This window comes from Phacochoerus africanus, chromosome 15 (assembly GCF_016906955.1).
Source record: "Phacochoerus africanus isolate WHEZ1 chromosome 15, ROS_Pafr_v1, whole genome shotgun sequence".
In the NCBI taxonomy this organism is placed as follows: domain Eukaryota; kingdom Metazoa; phylum Chordata; class Mammalia; order Artiodactyla; family Suidae; genus Phacochoerus; species Phacochoerus africanus.
Window position 1 is genome coordinate 73,943,923 of NC_062558.1, and position 19,269 is coordinate 73,963,191.

General features: G+C 41.5%; 1 protein-coding gene across 2 annotated transcripts; it reads right to left on the bottom strand.

Annotated features, from left to right (window-relative positions):
* Positions 1–1,738: 1,738 nt before the first annotated feature.
* Positions 1,739–18,998, bottom strand: SAR1A (secretion associated Ras related GTPase 1A). 2 transcript variants are annotated; one of them, XM_047761996.1, is made up of 8 exons: positions 18,879–18,998; positions 15,631–15,679; positions 14,795–14,868; positions 14,550–14,669; positions 14,065–14,130; positions 8,813–8,916; positions 5,632–5,763; positions 1,739–4,166 (listed from the first exon to the last, which is right to left on the bottom strand). In XM_047761996.1, the coding sequence occupies exons 3-8, from the start codon at positions 14,850–14,852 to the stop codon at positions 4,050–4,052; spliced, it is 597 nt and encodes a 198-aa protein (XP_047617952.1). In that variant the 5' UTR covers positions 14,853–14,868; positions 15,631–15,679; positions 18,879–18,998; the 3' UTR covers positions 1,739–4,049. The 2 variants fall into 2 exon arrangements, with proteins under 2 accessions (XP_047617952.1, XP_047617951.1); XM_047761995.1 differs by lacking the exon at positions 15,631–15,679.
* Positions 18,999–19,269: the final 271 nt, after the last annotated feature.

Sequence of the window (19,269 nt, forward strand, 5' to 3'; positions counted from 1 at the left end):
GGGATAATACGGGCAAGGAAATACTAGGCCCATTCAGTATTTTGAAATTCTGTAAGTAAACCCTACAGCAGTTTACTGGGGGGCATGGAGCTCACAATGTTACACCTAGGGCCTTTTGATGACCCACACTACATACCTCATGGAAACCGGGTTTGCTCAAATAAAATTGCCCTTTAAAACTATGATGAACCTTAGCTTCAGCCAGTTTTTAATTATACAACCCTATAGTTGTGGTATGCACATTTCACACAATGACATAACCACCATCCAAGATTTATCTAGGTTAGGAGTCGAATGATTTTTCTGTAAAGGGTCGAAGTGTAAATAACTCAGGTTTTGTGGGCCATACATTCTGCCTCACATACTCAGCTCTGCCTTTACAGCATGCAAAAGCTAAAGGAATGGGGTGGCTGTGTTCCAATAACTTTACTTATAGACTCTGAAATTTGAATTTCATATAGTTATCGCATGCCACAGAATTGCATTTTTTTTTTTTTTCCCTCACAGGCCATACAAAAACAGGCAGCAGGCCAGATCTGGACCACAAGTTGTAGTTTGCCACCCCTGATCTAAGCTAATGTAAAACATCCCTACTTTTCCAAAGAAATCTCTGAGGACAGAGGAACAAGGATGTTTTGGGGTCACTGCAGGATATCCCTGAAGGTCTGTTTATCGCAGTATCACTGAAGTACATAGTAATTTAAATAAGATTATTTTAGTACATATGTCAGCATTAATGGAACCAATCACTACTTAAATTACATAACTCTTCTGCTTCAAATTTTTTAATAAACTATTGCTGCTTGGTGTATCCCCAGCACAATGCAGGGTAATGCTCATTGCTCCTAGTGACACAAACCTGTTTGAGAATGGGACATGTTGAAGACTCCACTATAGTATGATACAGGACTGATATAAGCAATCTTCCCTTAGCAGGTACTATCATCTTCTGGTTCCGTGACACAGAAGATGGCTCTATCACAATAAAAACTCTTTTAACTATTCCAACTTCCTAGCAATAAAGTTTCTCTCTGGAGTCCAGTGATTCTCCCTTAATGATGTGCAAGCCTCCAGTATGAAGTTATCAGTCATATTTTTCTGTTTATGGCACATCACAGTAGAGAGTCCCAAGTCATAGTCAACAGCCAAGATGAGACCCCCTTGAGTGCTGGGCTCATTGACTCAAGCCTTTAATTTTCATGTTCCACTCCAACTCAAATAACACAAATCCATATCAACATAAAATCCATGTAAACATGGACATTAGTTTCAATCACAAGATGCCTTCAATAATTTAATACCTAAAGAGAACCTGTTGCATTTTGGTCGCGTTCTATTTTGCCATGGTACTTTGGTTTTAGAAACTCATTTGTGTTTGTTTAAAAGCAAGGCTTCCTATAAGCCTAGTAAATACACAAGCACAGATTTTAGCACTCCCCGTTTTGCTAAATGAAGCAATCAACTGCATCATTCCAATTTTGTATTCAATCATGAGTGAAATACAACTAAACTGAATCCAGTTCTAGGTAGCATAAGAGATTTTGTTCAAAAGTCTGCCATGTTCATCCTGTTGCAAAAATGACCACCAATCCTGGGATCACCACATGTTCCAAGGTTCTCAAACAGTACTTAATTTCTTCCCATAAGTGGGAAGAACTTTTGCTCCCCCCACCAACAAATTTCATGGCATGTTCAAATTCTGAACAAACCAATGCCAAAAAAAAAGAGAGATAGTAAATTTGTTTCAACTTTTTATTAAAACACTTAGGATACAGATTGACTTTCTTCTGTAAATGACTTTTACTTTTCCTGAAATAGGACATATATGCACTCTGATAAAACAGAATGAAAGGTTTCAATTCATGGAGTTCCCGTACAAAGCTTTGATCTGTTAGGAAGCCAAACTCCTCACAGTAGCTTCTTTCCTCTACCTTATTATAGGAACTTTGTTTTCTGTGGGGCAAGAAATAAACTGGCACCACTTGATTTTTCAATCCCAACTCTTTCTCCAGTGGCCAAAATAAACCACTTTCACAAAGAGCTGCCCTGTATAGAATCCATAGTTTTCTGGCTTGCTACAAAGTGATTAAGGGACAAATAGAAAACAAAAACAGGAAAACTAACACTGAGGCAATTATACCTCTCCTGTCTCTGAACAGAGAAGTATGGGTTACCTTTAGCCAAAGGAAATTAAAAGTACACACGTTAACTACCTAGTTCATTCGTCGTTAGCTTGATTTGCTCACTTAAGGCTTTAACCCCTTTCCAAACCAGCTCTGCTTGCTAATAAATGAAAGGCATGTTCTTCCCAGCTTTATTCTGCATTTGGTACTGAGCAGTGAAAAAGTATGCTTTCCCAACAGGTCAGGACTAAAGACTAACAATGGGAAATGCAACAATACTCTCTCACCCAAGGAATATATTATCCACTTTCCCTGCCCTCATGTTAGGAGCAAGAATCCACTGAATTTAGTTCAGTCCTCTCCAAATAAGCATCACCATCACAATTTTCAGTTTTTGAGGAAAATCCTCTAATCTTTTATTCACGGAAAAATGAAGATATTCTCCCATTTTGAGAATACGAGATCTCTTCCATCTCCTATCCCTTCATCCTTTACAAGGGCAGAATATTGGTTAAGATCATGAAAACCCAGTTTCACACATGGCATCAGGAAAATGGGATGCTCAAAAATAATCCTCAATACACTACTGTGGATGCTAAGGCTTTTATACCCGGAGTTTACTGACAAGCGATGCTGGCTCAAAAGGAACAGCTCTACACAAAGTTCTTGGACTAGCTTCCCCAGATTATTTCTGGACTGGAGAAAGGCAATTTCATAACACCCTCCCCCCACCAAGAAAATAATAATAATAATAATCTGGAAAAGCTACAGATGTTAACCTTTAAATACCAAAAATAAATTGATAGCCAATAAAAAGAGCTCAAGAAGAGTCCAATAAAGAGACCAAATTCTACAAATGGAAATTTTGAAGCCCATGGCATATATCTTTCCTAGATTCAAACAAATGCTCCAATACCAGACCTTTAAGTTCTCAACTCACAGAATTAAGACCCCTTAAGCTGTTAACTTTGTCCTGTGTGACTCTCATGTTCAGAAAAATTTCCCGTAGAATCTGCAAAAATGACTGAGACACACCTGCAATGTGTGATAACATGGGAGATGTTGTCTTTTATGAGGCGAAAGTCACTTTTTACAAATGAAAATGAAAAAGGTGCTACAGAGAGAAATGAAATTCACAACCACATAAAAGCAAAGACTGGCTGAAACCTGTAACTTTAAGAGTAAAAATAATAAAAACAACCCACCATAGAATTAACTCCTCTGCAGTGAACAATTTGTTGTACACGCCAGGATGAGGAATGACCCTGGCTCACCACAGTAGAAAGTGACTTCAACTGCGAGGCCAGGGTTCTGCCCTTCCTAGTGCTCCATACACAAGGTGGTGCCACCCACTAAAAGGCCGTTAGAGACAGGGGCGCTTCTCTCACCAGCCTCCTGACTCAAGCAGGAGTAAGTTCACTTGACTGAGCGCCAGCCCCCAATGTGTATCTGCGCATAATTTTATGAAGTATCGAAATGCCATTCACTAGATTTAAAAAAAACAAGAAAACAAACTCTGGACCAAGTTAATTGTGAACTCAAAAAGTTATTAGGAGGGACACCAATTACATTAACAACACTTTCTTTAAAAAATAGAATCACTTTCTTTTGAAATCAACCACAGTGGTGAGACGTGTTTTTCTTTCCAGTGCCCATGATGGCACACAGCTCTACCTGGCAAATCCTGCCACTTCCAAGTCCCGGGGTGCTGACCTGCACCAGCACGTGGGGCAGCGTTACCTCCCAACAGTGTGGAGAAGAGCACATGTCACCACTGGGCAAGGAGAGAGCTGACAGAGACTCTTGGCTTCTCAACGCCAGACATGGTTGGAGAGCTTTCCTTGTTCTATTAGAAAAGTTCATGAGGAAGCTGTGAATAGGATCAGTCCAGAGAAGTAAAACTCTTTTATTTTCACTGTCCAAACATCAGTCAATATACTGGGAGAGCCAGCGGAAGCCCTCGCCGTAGCCTTGCCTCTTGAGCACACTGCACATGAACACTTCCATGGGGCGGGCGTTCAGCTCCTTCAGGGTCACATTCCCCTAGGGGAGGCAAAACCAGGAAAGGCTCGTTAGCGTGTTCAGGAAAAGCCTGAAAGAGTGACGACAAAAATCACTTTCTCTCCTTCAAAAAGAAATCTGAGCAGGGATGAATTAGAGAAATGTGGTCAAGGCCACACAGATGGCTTCCTTAGGGGTTCGTGCTTTGAGGACAGATAAGCAGCACAGTCCTACTCTCTGAGCCTCTGCTTTGGACACACCAACATTCATTTGGAAAGCTATGGCAGCAAACCAAGAAAAAGGCCACCGGGACCCACAGAACCAGCATGCTCTCTAGCAGACAACAGAAGTCCGGGATCTCTTAGAAATAAGGACATTCTCATTAACATAAGCATTTAGACACACACACTAATAACAGGTTATATTAAGAAAATTAAAAATTCACTTGAGTGTAAGAGGGAAAACTAAATTACTTAAAGGAAGCATTTCTAGAAAAGAACTAGATAACCAAGAAGAGGCAAGACTAAGGACCATGTGGAGTACCCATCGTGATGCAGCAGAAATGAGTCCGACTAGGAACCATGAGGTTGAGGGTTCGATCCCTGACCTTGCTCAGTGGGTTAAGGATCTGGCGTTGCCAGGAGCTGTGGCGTAGTTTACAGACATAGCTCGAATCCAGCTGTGGCGTAGGCCAGCAGCTGCAGCTCCGATTCAACCCCTAGCCTGGGAACCTCATATGCCGTGGGTGCGGCCCTTAAAAGGAAAAAAAAAAAAAAAAAAGACTAAGGACCATGCAAAAAAATTAGGAAGTTACAGATCCCAGAAAAGGTAATTAAATTGAATATGCCAAAACCCCAAGCTGAAAAGACCAGGATTCCTGTAAATTACAGCTGATCTAGATTTTTCTTTCACAAGCATACTTTTCTGCAACAGCATTCTCCTTCCTACTGGAGACACCATAACCTACTAATCTGGGATCTATTTCTGGTTTTGTCACTGACCTCCTGTGTAGACCTGAACCAGTCACTCTCAGAGTTCCCTTATCTTCAAAATAGGGGAACTAGTCCCACCTCTCTGAGCAAGGAGCACTGAGGCTGACCCAGTGCTCTGACTTCAATGCTTAGAAAGTGACAGAAATGATCACTCTTCATAACCTGAAATTTCCAGTCAAAAACAAACAAAAAACAAACAAAAATTCTGGCTAAGGACCCTTTCAAAAGCAATTTCTCAGAACTGGTTTTGAAAGACAGTCAGAAAATTCTTAAAATGACAAGTTTGTTTTTTCTACCATTCTCTTCATTCTCATTCACCCAAGGAAACGCTCATTAGAAAAGTTAAAGAAAGAATACGCTCCTGCTTTCAACGTCTACAAATCACCTCTAGTAGAACACATCCAAAGCCCAGTTAAACATTTGTAAGACAAGTTAAAATCTAGGCAGCAAAACATGAAGGTTTCAAAAGCTGCGTATTTCCTTTATAACACATCCCCTGAAGAGTCTTCACCTACCTTTCCTGTGGTCTGTCCATAAAGCCCAAATATCTCACGGAGTTTTTCTTCACTGATTGCATCTGTTCTGTCAATTTTGTTACCCAAGATAAGGATTGGCACATTGGATATTGTTTCATCGGTCATTAAAGCCTAAAGACAAGTCAAAAAAAAAAAAAGTTAAGTGAGCAATCTATAAAAGCCCACCAGGTAATGAAAACAACTTTAATTTTCACTTGTCTGGAAGGTATCAAAAGTAAAGTGAAAATATGATCATATTTATACTTGAGTGATTAACTAAAAGTTAATCTTGACATTATATAACACCCTTAACATTAGGCAAAAACCCCTTAAAAATTACCTTGATATTAGTAAAAATCCCCCATTAGCTTCAAAACAATTATAATATAAAATTATGTCTATTTTTGAAGCAGTAGAACTGCCCAACCTTAACTTTGAGCAAAATCATTCAGCCACAGTCATCCTCTTCCATCCACTGAGCAGTGTCCTAAAACAAAGCTCTGGCTATAACGCCTCAAAGGTGACATTAGACCCCAGCTATTCACTAGATGCCCCATGTGTGCAAAGCTCCATATCAGACTCTGAGAGGAAGAGAAAAGGAAGGATCAGACACATCCCTGGCTCAAGGAATCCTCACTCTATGTTCCTCTGTCAACAAGGGAAGGCAAGTGGATGATTAAGTGTCACAATGAATAGGAAGAAAATATAAATACTAACAGACATTCAGGAAAATCAAATGGTGACAAAGGCTCAAGGAAGTCTTAGCAAAGGAAAACTAAATTGGACTCTGAAGAAGGTGCAGGGTTTGGATAGGTAGACTCCAAAGAAGCTTACGGAAAGAAAAGAATTCATAGGCTACATGGAGTATCATGTGGCTGGATTAAAGCATTTATGTTGACATGTGGTGACAGAGTAAATGCATTGAGAAGGGATGACAACCATGATGGTGCCGGTCTGAGAAGTTAGCTGCAACAGGTCCTAAAGACCCAAATCCAGAAATTATTGGAATCTACACTTTCAGTACAATGAATTCACAAATAGTATCTATCTGTGGTGCTCAGGTAAGGGATGATGATCTAGCCTAAGACAGCAGTACGTACTGAAGAGCCCAACAGGCATTCTGGAGAAAGAAGCAAATGACTGATGTCTAAACAATAAGACAGATTAAGACAGGAGTCAAAGTGGGCAGAGATTTCAAGCCTGGGAATCTCGTTCTCACTGAGGGGAAAAACTAGAAAGGAGAGTGGATTTGTAAGGATAAAGGGGAATCTACTTCAAACATCTCAGGTTTGAGGAAATGTCAGACTCAGAGTGAGGATGTCATTCATTCATTAAATACTAACACAGTGCCTACTACGTGCCTGATGCTTTGCTAGGTACAGGGGTTTCACAAAGAAATAAGACAAGGTTCCTACCACCTAGGTTCACCTTTCAGTGGGAGAGACCTATAAGAAAATCAATAAAGACAACAGACACTGGGAGTTCCTACTGTGGCTTAGCGGGTTAAGAACCCGACTAGTATCCATGAGGATGCAGGTTTGATCCCTGGCCTCGCTCAGTGGTTAAGGATCCGGTGGTGCCACGAGCTGTGGTGTAGGCTGAAGACGAAGCTCGGATATCGAATGCAGCTCACAGATGTTGCTGCTGCTGTGGTGTAGGCTGGCAGCTGCAGCTCTGGATCCAACCCCTAGCCTGGGGAACTTCCATATGCCGTACCTGCGGCCCTGACAAGAAAAAAAAAGAAAGAAAAGAGACAGTGATAAGGTCTAACAGTCTGAGAGGCTGGGGAAGGTTTTACAGAAGCAGTCACATACCTGAACTCTGAGCTCTCTTAAAGGACATGTTGAAATTTACCAGCAAAAGGGGGTAAGGGTCAGGTGAGAAAAAACAGGCAGAAACAGTCAGTCACTTGTGCATACTCAGAGGAGTACAAGTTGTTCAAGGTCAGACAACAGAGAGAAAAGCTAGAGAAATAAAGAGGAAAGATCACGAAGGATCTTATGTGCTATGAAAAAAAGATTTGCAGATTTTATCCCCAAAGTAGTAAAGGACATTCAGTAGGACAAAGGCAAGTCAGAGAAAGTTCCTTCTAGCATTATAGTAAGTGGCAGGGGGGTGGTGAAATCTACTGTAATTCACCACATGTCCAGATCCATGAGAGGGAAGAGGAATAGTTCCATTCTGGGAGAACAGAATTGGAAGGCAAAGCTGTCTAATAAGTAGCATTATGTATAAGGCTGGAGCTGAAGAGAGGTTAAAGAAGAGAAATCCATTTGGGGGTCACTGCCATGTAGGCTGCATATGAAGAAATGGGAGAAGCCTAGACCAGCCTGGATAAAAATTACAGACCCTGGGGAACACCAGAATTTAAGGGCTAAGCAGGAGAACAGGTGCTCTTGAAAGAGTCTGAGAAGTACTGGCCAGAGAGAGAGAGAGAGCACCAAAGTCAAGAATATAAAGGGGACTTTAGGGAGAGAGAGAACGACCAGTGCCAAGAGGTCAAGTAAGGGAAGGACTGCCCTTAGGCGATTCTACAAGAGATTAGCGCTTTAGATTCAACAAACAAACCTCAGAGAGGTTCAAATTGCTAGGAACAAGAATGCAGAGAGGCAGTCCTCAAAGAGAAAGAAGAGGCACAGGGAGACATAGTAGGGAAAACAAAGGCAATATGACAGAGATTATCAAGCCAAGAAAATACAATGTTGAGAAAGGAGAAAACTTGAAGTAAATCCTAGTTAGTATTAAACGTGGACTGAGGACAGACTGTTAAGGTCTGGTAAGTTACCCTCAGCACAAGGGTGGGCAGGCACAACCTAAGAACACAGATTCAAAAAAAAAATGTAGAGATCCCTAGTATCTCCTTTAAGGTTTCACTGCGCCAGCACTTCATAAAGAGTGACTATACCCGCTATGTAAAAGGAAAAGACATTAGTTATTTTGGGAAAGCAGGCATTAGCTGAGGAGTGTCCTGAGCAAAGTGCACATATAAAACAAAAGCAATTTACTGGTGTCTGAGCTGAGCTTTCTCAGGACATTGAAAAGCAGTGTCTTAGATTTTAAAACATTTTCTTCCTCTAATTAGAACTTTTACCAAATGTTAACTGGAATGATTAAGTACTGGTACTACTGAGCTGTATTCTTAAAAGAAACAGGCCAGAAAAGGAAAAAAACATAAACATACATTAAGCTCGACTTTGGATTCCATGAGTCGAGGATGATCTGCACAGTCCACCAGAAAGACAATCCCATTAATTGCTGGGAGATAATTTTTCCAAACCCGACGTGCTAAAAGACAAAGTATGCAGTTGCATCAATTAAAAAAATATATATTCTCACAATGAATAGCTTAATGGTCTAGAAAGTAGGCAAATCCTGGTCAGGTTTCAATAGCATTAGACTCTGTATTGAGTCTCCAAGTCCCAGCCAGTATTAAGTCAGAACGAAGGGTATAAACTGCTGGTCCATGAATTGAATCTGATTTTTAAAAATCTGAAAATCAGAGCTTTCTGCCTGATTTTCTGAAAAGCTGCAACATCTGGCAACCCTATGCCTACCTAGCTCCATGATGGATAGATAATAATCTGTTGGAACTGAGTGTGGGCTGCCCTTTAGGTGAGGCCTCAGTTCCTCAGTTAGCCAAAGTTTCCACCACTCCCTACTGTCTTACACCCAATTTCACTCACTCAAATGACCTACCTCACTCCTGGAGCCATTTTAATTTGCAACCCTGAGTTAAATAACAGAATCCAAGTAACTTGTCCATATAACTTTAGTCCCAAGTTAGTTTTTCTTTTTTCTTTTTTTTTGTCTTTTGTCCTTTTTAGGGCCACACCTGTGGCACGTGGAGGTTCCCAGGCTAGGGGTCGAATCGGAGCTGTAGCTGCCAGCCTACACCACAGCCACAGCAACGCCAGGTCTGAGTCACATCTGTGACCTACACCACAGCTCACAGCAAGGCCGGATCCTTAACCCACTGAGCGAGGATAGGGATCGAACCTGCAACCTCATGGTTCCTAGTTGGATTCATTTCTGCTGCGCCACGATGGGAATTCCCCAAGTTAGTTTCTAACTAACCAGTATATAAGTGTACTGACACCTTCATCCACTCACTCTGCAGGAAGACTGGGCTTTTACAGGTGGTTGCAGTCCCAGGCCAATTACCTCAGTCTCCTTATTTAGCCCAGTGTGCCTGATAAATTTTATTTTATTTTTGTTGTTTGTAACATGAAGTGATAATGGTTTGGGTAGTAATGTTTTAATTGTATTATAACTTCTAAGCCATTCATTTCTAGTCCTTTCAATGGGATGATTAAGGAAAGTAACATCTCGGAGTTCCCATCATGGTTCAGTGGTTAACGAACCCCACTAGGAACCATGAGGTTGTGGGTTCGATCCCTGGCTTTGCTCAGTGGGTTAAGGATCTGGCGTTGCCCTGAGCTGTGGTGTAGGCTGCAGAGGTGGCTTGGATCCCACGTTGTTATGGCTGTGTTATAGGTCGACAGCTACAGCTTTGATCTGACCCCTAGCCTGGGAACCCCCAAAGGCTGTGGGTGCGGCCCTAAAAAGACAAAAAGACACACACAAAAAAAGGAAAGAAACATCTCTACATCAAACATTTAACAATGGTTACCTATGAAGAGCAGGACTGGGAAGGAGAGACTATAGGAACGTTCACTTTTACCTTCCATTTTTGTATACTGACTGTATACTGAATTTGTTACACTGAGCCTGAGCTACTTTTATAAGTCAAAATTTATATTGGAGTTCCCGTTGTGGTGCAGTGGTTAACGAATCCGACTAGGAACCATGAGGTTGCAGGTTCGGTCCCTGCCCTTGCTCAGTGGGTTAACGATCCGGCGTTGCCGTAAGCTGTGGTGTAGGTCGCAGATGCGGCTCGGATCCCGCGTTGCTGTGGCTCTGGCATAGGCCGGTGGCTACAGCTCCGATTTGACCCCTAGCCTGGGAATCTCCATATGCCACCGGAGCGGCCCAAGAAATAGCAAAAAAAAAAAGTCTTAAAAAAAAATTTATAAGTTATACCAAAAATAATAATAATAAAGGAAAATTCCAAATGTACAATATTTTAGTAACTTCTGAAAAATGGTGGCTAAGTTATTATGAAAAAGTGTTTCTGAAGTAAATTTTCCTCGGTCCAATAAAACAAAACTATGTACAGATCTTTACCAACTAAAATACGGCTATGTATAGATAAATCCACTGTAAGTTGAAAGTACCATAAGTCAAAAGTACATTTGGAGTTCCCGTCATGGCGCAGTGCTAAATTTATCGACTAGGAACCATGAGGTTTCAGGTTTGATCCCTGGCCTTGCTCAGTGGGTTAAGGACCTGGTGTTGCCGTGGGCTGTGGTGTGTAGGTCTCGGACGTGGCTCAGATCCCTCGTTGCTGTGGCTGTGGCTGTGGCTGTGGCTGTGGCGAAGGCCAGTGGCTACAGCTCCGACTGGACCCCTAGCCTGGGAACCTCCATATGCCGTGGGAGCGGCCCTAGAAAAGGCAAAAAGACAAAAAAAAAAAAAAACATTTAATACACTTAACCTACCAACCATAGCTTAGCCTAGCTGACCTTAAACGTGCTCAGAACACTTACATCAGCCTACAATTGGGCTCAATCACCTAACACAAAGCCTATTTTATTTTAAACATTATTTACTGGCCATACCTGCGGCACAGGGAAGTTCTGGGGCCAGAATTCGAACCTGAGCCACAGCAGTGACAACACTGAATCTTTAACCGCTAGGCCACTAGGGAAGTCCCTACAAAGCCTATTTTAAAATGTCTTGATTCCCTCCTGTAATTTACTTAATACTGTACTGAAAGTGAAAAACAGAATGGTTATATAGGAACAGAATGATTGTAAGTCTATCAGTCATTTACCCTCACAATCACCTGGCTGACTGGGAGCTGCGACTGCCCAGCCTGAAGACAGACTATGGTACCATAGGTCACTAGCCCAGGAAAAGTTCAAAATTCGAAATCTGAAATAAAGTTTCTACTGAACGCATATCACTTCTACAACACTGTAAAGTCAAAAAATCTTAAGCTGAACCATCGTTAAGTTGGGGACCATCTGTACCTAAACGCATTTCCCTTCTCTATCAAAAACTAAAAGCTAAAATTATCACTGAAAATAACATACAATTTCTAGTTCAGGTGTCAGAAAACACCTACTCCTTCTGCATTCTCCAGATGGCCTCTGTTCAGCTTATAACTGCATTATCTCTGAATTTAAATTTGTAAGCACTTATAAATACTTTTGAAAGAAGCATAAGGAGTTACCGTAGTGGCTCGGTGGTTAACGAATCTGACTAGCATCCATGAGGATGCAGGTTCAATCCCTGGCTTTGCTTGGTGGGTTAAGGATCTGGCATTGCCGTGAGCTGTGTTGTAGGTTGCAGATGCAGTTCAGATCCTGCATTGCTGTGGTTGTGGCGTAGGCTGGCAGCTACAGCTCTGATTCGACCCACAGCCTGGGAACCTCCATATGCCGCAGGTGCGGCTCTAAAAAAAAAAAAGGAAAGAAAGAAGCATAAAAGATACCATTACACTCCTCCTATCCAAATGGAAATAATACAAGCTCATTATGGAAAAAAGGAAAAAAGATAATCTATAATCCTCCATCAATACACAGTCACTGCTACTGTTTCCACATTTTCTTTCAATCTTTTTTCTGTACAAATATTTTATGTAGTGATCATACTAAATAATTTTGTAGAACATCAATATTAACTGAATAAAATAAATATATAATTATATATTAACAAAATCACTGACTACAAAATTATTTGGATCTCTCCTTTTGGCTAAAATTGCTTGACTTTACTATTATAATTACCAATATTCTATTTTTTTAAACTGTACTTGAAAAACTATATTAAATTCAACCTAATAACATAATGCTCCAAAAGGAGACTTCTCAACTCAGTTTAATAACAAATAAGTAAACCTGACAGAAACTCAACAGTTTCTTTTTCCTGCCTTCCCAGAATATTTATTCTCGCATCTTAAATGTTTTACTCCTAAGCCTAGAGTCTTGCCAAGTGTAAAGTGTCCATCAGATAAAGATGTCCCATTCTGCATATCTCTAAAACACCTGATGGGAATCTGGGAACCAAACGAACACAGCCTGAGTAAGGCAAAAAGCATCTGAGGAGAACAAGAAGGCAGAAGAAAATGTTCCACCAACTGCCCCAAATGGGGAGAATATTTAAAAAATAGCAATTCAGATTGGATTGGTCACAAATAGTCACTGTATTATTTCTGCAACTTTTGAAAAATTTTAAATTACTTACAAATAACTTAATTTCCTACATACTTACATTCCACTTAATAAAGGATACAGAAGAGATATGATTAAATTTTTTTATGTGATATCATACTGGATCTTATTTTAAAAAAATGCTATAGGAGTTCCTATTGTGGCGCAGTGGTTAATGAATCTGACTAGGAACCATGAGGTTGCGGGTTCGATCCCTGCCCTTGCTCAGTGGGTTAACGATCCGGCCTTGCTGTGAGCTGTGGTGTAGGTCGCAGATGCGGCTCGGATCCCGCGTTGCTGTGGCTCTGGCATAGGCTGGGGGCTACGGCTCCGATTTGATCCCCTAGCATGGGAACCTCCATATGCCGCGGGAGCGGCCCTAGAAAAAGGCAAAAAGACAAAAAAAAATGCTATAAAGGAGATTATTAGAACAAATAGCAAAAAAGGGGGGATACAGTATAGAACAGTAAATAAAACTTCCTGGGTTTGATAGTTACTATGATTATGTAAGGGAATATTTTTACTATTAGAAAATATGCATTAAAATATTAAAGACTAAAAGAGCACAATGAATTCACAAATGGTTCAAGAAAAATAAATATTTACGTGTCTTATATAGAAAGGGAGACTAATAAATTTGGGCAAAAGTTATAAAGACGAGAGTGCTCCATATTTACACAACTTTTGACAAGTTTGAAATTACTTAAAAATAATAAATGAATAAAACAACTTTACTAATCAAGATTTCAATCCTAAAAGCAAGCAATTTAAGGAGTTCCCGTCATGGCTCAGCAGAAACAAATCTGACTAGTATCCATAAGGACATAGGTTTGATTCCTGGCTTCTCTCAATGGGTTAAGGATCTGGTGTTGCCATAAGCTGTGGTGTAGGTTGCAGATGTGGCTTGGATCTGGCATTGCTGTGGCTGTGGCGTAGGCCAGCGAGTACAGCTCTCACTCAATCTCTAGCCTGGGAACCTCCATATCTGTGAATGCAGCCCTAAAAAGACAAAATAAAATAAAATAAAATAAATAAAATGAAATAAAATAACTAAAAGCAAGCAACTTAAGAAGTAAATATGACACGCTGCTTTAAAAAAGAGGGGGAACAAAACAAACCAGAAGTCAACAGCATGCTTCCATTGAGCTTTTTCTCTTACCTTGCTCATGCCCACCGAGATCAAAAGTTGTAAAAGTCATTCCAGCAATTGTCAGCTCTTCTGATGCTAAAAATTAAAGAAAAGTAATAAACTTCTCCATCCAACAAGGCCCAGTTACCACTATTGTAATCCAATACAAAAGCAAAACCTAATGAAGGTTTCATTTGGTAAGAAGAGGATACAAGGGTGAAAACATTCTTAATCTAAAGCCAAATCTCTTTTTCTCTAAAGTGTCTGCTGCTCCTTATAAGTAGATATGAGATGTGTCCCACTGCAGGACTAGTGAAAACAGATAGTGACAAAGTTGCAGAGGTTTAGATTCATGGGTATTTGACCTGAGTGTGTCTTAACATGGAATTTTTTTTCAAGTGCGCTGCCTTTTGGGGCTTCAGTTAATAAAACAACTGCATCAACTGAGGATTCATCCTCTTACCCTGACACTGACCCTCAAATATCAAATGGTCACCTGCTATTTTCAAACCTACTGGGATGTAATGTTGGAACATGTTGGCCCAATCTGTCATCCTTGAGCATGTGTAAAAGAGTGGTTTTGCCTGCATTGTCCAGTCCCAAGAATACAAGTTTTCCGGATTTCTTGTAGAGTCCTAAAAGGGAAAAAGAAGATGTTAACATAATTTGCTCTCTACACACCAAAGCCTGCTCATGTTTAAACTTAGAGAAATTGCACAAACTTTGAAGCCTATGATATATTTCAAGGATATGGCTTTACCTAGGAACTGGAGCACACTGCTGAAGCCATTGTAGATCCACTCAAAGATGAAAGACATTATTAATGCTCACTACCTGCATAAAATAAGAAAGCAGCAAAGGTAAGCTTTCTCAATGCTCGTACAGTTCTGGAGAAGTTAACTCTCATTCACTGGCCCTGATGCATGTTTACAGCCCCATGTTTTGGGGCACCCAAAGGATTGTGCACCCTGGAGGGAAGTCTCTGGGGTCCTCAGATCTGCACAAACTTCTGGTTTTCTAATAGATTTCAATCTATGATACTCGGAGGATTAGGAGTTAAAGATATACTTTCCTCTTTTTTACTGTGACTCACTCCTCCAGGCAGCTGCTCATTCACATTCCCTAGATACACCACTGCTGTCTACCAGTTAGCAAAACTTCTAGGAAATCAGCCCCATCAGTAATCTGGACCAAAATGTCACACTGATGCACTAAGCAGGAAATAAGAATAAAAGGTATATTAAACTGAATGAAAAGCATATTAACCCATCCTTGTAAACAACTCTAAAAAAACAAGGTCACCAAGATCTTACTGGCTGACACAATTTGCACTCCTCCACTTAGCAATGCTATCTCTTCTGAAACAATATTTGTTTAAACCCTCTTACAGACATGCATCTCAATTTAGAAAAAGATGATTATCTCTATACCGGAGAGCCACAAGAGATAAGAGAAAAATATCTGGAGAGCCATGAAGAGATAAGAGAATCCTATCATCTGAAAAATCAAGACCTAACCCATTTTACAAATAAGGACTTTCTTAAAATAAGAACACTCATTTAGAACATAAAGGTGGGTTCTTAGCTAAGTACATACCTTAATTAATACTGATCCTAACACCACCTTCCTACTGTTTCCCATAAGCCTAGACAAAACAAAAGATGACCCAAAGTTACTGACATCCACTGGTAATAAGCAAAAGGACTTCTGAATGTAAGAGCCAACTGTGGGTGTTTCTCAGAGTCAGCATTTCCTAATTACCCTGAAGTTTTGCCTCAATAACTCGGTGCAGTAAAAAGAATGATTCCCCCATTTTCACTCCTCTCCATCCATCAGCACGAACATCTGAACACAAGGCCTTATACTAGATATGACCAACTGCTATCAAATAAATTTCATGAATTTTATTTTAAAAGTAAACAAGAGTTAACTGTAAAAAGGTTAGCTACAAAAATCCATCTACATTCTTCACTCGAGGAATGTTAGACGAAGAAGAAACTGAAATATGGAGAGAGTGTATGTTAATTGTCTTTTTCATCAAATAACTAGATTGTTTATCAGGCTTGTGCCCTGATAGCTTTGTGCTTATCTTCTATGGCTCTTACCATGGAGGGCCAAATGAAGCCTGGGAGTTTGGGTAGGGGTGGAGACTGAGGACTTTTTTATAACGATACTAAAGGTTTTTGACCTTCTTCAGTAACATCAAAATATACTGTGGCAAAATATATATCTATATATTTAGATATTTATATAGATATATATTTTGACAAAGAGACCATATTAGTATGGTAAATAGTAGTTTTATCCAGAAACAGTCTCCACTTTAAGAAGTCCAATGACTTAAACACACAAAATTCCTATGCTTAAGTTTCCACTGTAGGTAAGTAAAACAATGTGCCTTTCCACTGCAATCCCACCAAACTAGTCATCCTTCCCTGTTTTCTGCGACTTGGAGAAGAACAGCTCACTTTTAGAGAGCACCTCTCATTAAGGTCACTCCCACTTACCATGCCTTTAAAACCAAACACTTATATATTCATCTGTACCACACTGGTTTCCAGTGTTTTACAGACTCTTTGTAAAGTTTCGCCACATCATTTTTTTTTTTTTTTTTGGTCTCTTTGCCATTTCTTGGGCCACTCCTGCGGCATATGGAGGTTCCCAGGCTAGGGGTGGAATCGGAGCTGTAGCTGCCAGCCTACACCAGAGCCACAACAACGGGGGATCCGAGCTGCGTGTGCAACCTACACCACAGCTCATGGCAACGCCAGATCGTTAACCCACTGAGCAAGGGCAGGGATCGAACCCGCAACCTCACAGTTCCTAGTCGGATTCATTAACCACTGCACCACAATGGGAACGCCCACCACATCATTTTAAAAGTATTCCCAATTAGATAAAGTCACCTTAGGTGACAAGGGGGAAACCCCATTCTAAGGAAATTTTCATAGTTAACTGAACTACTTTGATTTACTAATTTATTTTCCCTTGACATCCCTGCTTTAAAAGTCTTATAATTCCTCCTTCCAAAACTATGGAACAGTGCTTAAAGAAACTCTTGGATGATGTTAAAAAATAATAAAAACTGGAGTTCCTGTCGTGGCACACTGGCAACGAATCCGACTAGGAACCATGAGGTCGCAGGTTCAATCCCTGGCCTTGCTCAGTGGGTTAAGGACACTGTGTTGCCATGAGCTGTGGTGTAGATCACAGACACATCTCAGATGCAGCTCGGATCCCGAGCTGCTGTGGCTCTGGTGTAGGCCCGTGGCTACAGCTCCGATTAGAACCCTAGCCTGGGAACCTCCATATGTCATGGGTGTGGCCCTAAAAAGCAATAAATAAATAAATAATAAAAACTCTTACTGGACCCAAAGAGTTGCACTGTATTGCTACCCAAAGTTACGGAGACAGCTCTGATGGCTCCTCTATCCTTGCGATCTTAGGCTCTGTACCTCCTTGTGAAAAGTTTTTCAGTTTATACAGTGCCTGCACATACATTTCATTTCAACCTCACAGCAACCTTACCAGGTAGGAATCGTGGCCTCACTTAAGAAGATGAGGATGCTAACACTCCTAGATAGCTTAACCAACACTGCTCAGCTTAAAAAGTAACAATGCTAGGACTTAAACTTTCCTCTCTTAATGACAAAGCCAAAGCTCTCCCTGTTGATATCACATAAAATTCCAATGCAAACCACAGAACTGCTTTAAAAAAGAAATAAAGCTTCGGATGATAATTTAAAGTTTTCTTCCTTACAACTCACCACAACTCTTGAATTATATGTTAATAACTAGCATTTTATTTCTTTTCTATCCTTGATACACTTTCCTACCTTATGGTATCTTCCAGCAAATTAGACTACCCCAATATCTAAGGGCTTTAACTACCAAAAAAAAGCACTGCCAATGTACCTAAAACTAACATTTTCACATTTCAGGACTGACTGATTCAAATAAATAAAGAGGTGGAGCACTAGGCTGACGATTAGCCAATAAAATATATATATACATATGTATTACATCTTATACATATTCATTACTTCTTATACATGCTCAGAGCAACTCTGGGACACCATTCCTGACAGATCTGGGGTAGCAAGGTTTTTAACAAAGAAACTCTGCTTAGCTGCAGGGTAAATGTCAAAGGTCAGGCCCACTGGAAAACTCTGTAAAGCCTCCTGTCACAAACTAAGCTGATGTACTGAGGTAAAGAAGAAAAGACAAGAGCAAGAGAGAATACTAACAGAATTCTTACATGCACGGAAGAGGAGGAAAAGGGGAGGAGGTGGAAGGAGAAAATACAGGGTTCGGCCCAGGACAGTACATTATTAACACACAGCTGAAATGGGGGTGGTAGAGCCCTGGTCTAAGAGCCAAGGCGATCGTGTTCGAACGCTCATGCTATCTGCGGGACCTTGGGCATTTCACTGTTCCTGGGGAGCCTTAGTGCCCGTTATCTGTAAAAGGATACTCATCAAGGACTTCAACCCACCCCACCGAGAGCAGTGAGGTTCATCTGAGACAGAGGATGTGAAGTCAACTGGTAAACCCGAACGCACCTACTAATAGGAAAACTGTTATCTCGCTCAGCAGCTTGTAAAAACCCCCGAGCGAAATGCAGATGGACCCGATACCCCAGAGGTCGGCAGGGGACCGAGGAGACCCGGCCAAGCCGGCCTGTCCCCGCCCAGAATGAGCCCCGCGGCCCCACAGAACCGCCTGCGTGTCACTTCCCTCCCCCCCACAACCCTGCCTGCGCCGGCCTCCACCCCGACCCTCCCTGCGGCACCGCAGGCCCTCTGACCCCGACTCCCTCCGTCGCCGAAGCCCCCCTAACTCACAGCCCAAGGGACTCCTCCGGCAGTGGCGAGCGGCTTGGACCCTCCCTCAGCGCACAGCGCCCAGAAGCACCCGCGAACGCCAGCTACTTGCCGGATATACGTAACACCTCCTCCCCCGGGACTTCCGGGAGCGTGCTCGCCCCGCCCCTTCGTAGCGCCCTGTCGTTCTGCCATCCGGTGCCGCCCTACCAGCGACTCAGACCGCGGAGGGGCGGGCCTCAGGCGTGACGACTGCGCTTGGGGGCGTGCCTGAGTTGGCCCCGCCTTCTTCCATAGAGAAAGCTGAACCCGCGAGACGTGGCAGCGCCTCAGCCCAGAGGGTGGGGCAGTATCTTGGAGTCTCCGGGTTGGACCTAGACGCTCTGGATGGTGGTTTCAAATCCGACCGCAT

What these genes read in the sequence shown, in the direction of transcription:
- SAR1A (XM_047761995.1), bottom strand. Translation starts at nt 14,852, where the DNA reads ATGTCTTTCATCTTTGAGTGGATCTACAATGGCTTCAGCAGTGTGCTC. An exon ending in TGTTCCAACATTACATCCCA is followed by an intron (nt 14,131 to 14,549) that starts GTAGGTTTGAAA and finishes TTTAATTTTTAG; the next exon opens with CATCAGAAGAGCTGACAATT. An exon ending in ATGGACAGACCACAGGAAAG is followed by an intron (nt 4,167 to 5,631) that starts GTAGGTGAAGAC and finishes TGCCTCCCCTAG; the next exon opens with GGGAATGTGACCCTGAAGGA.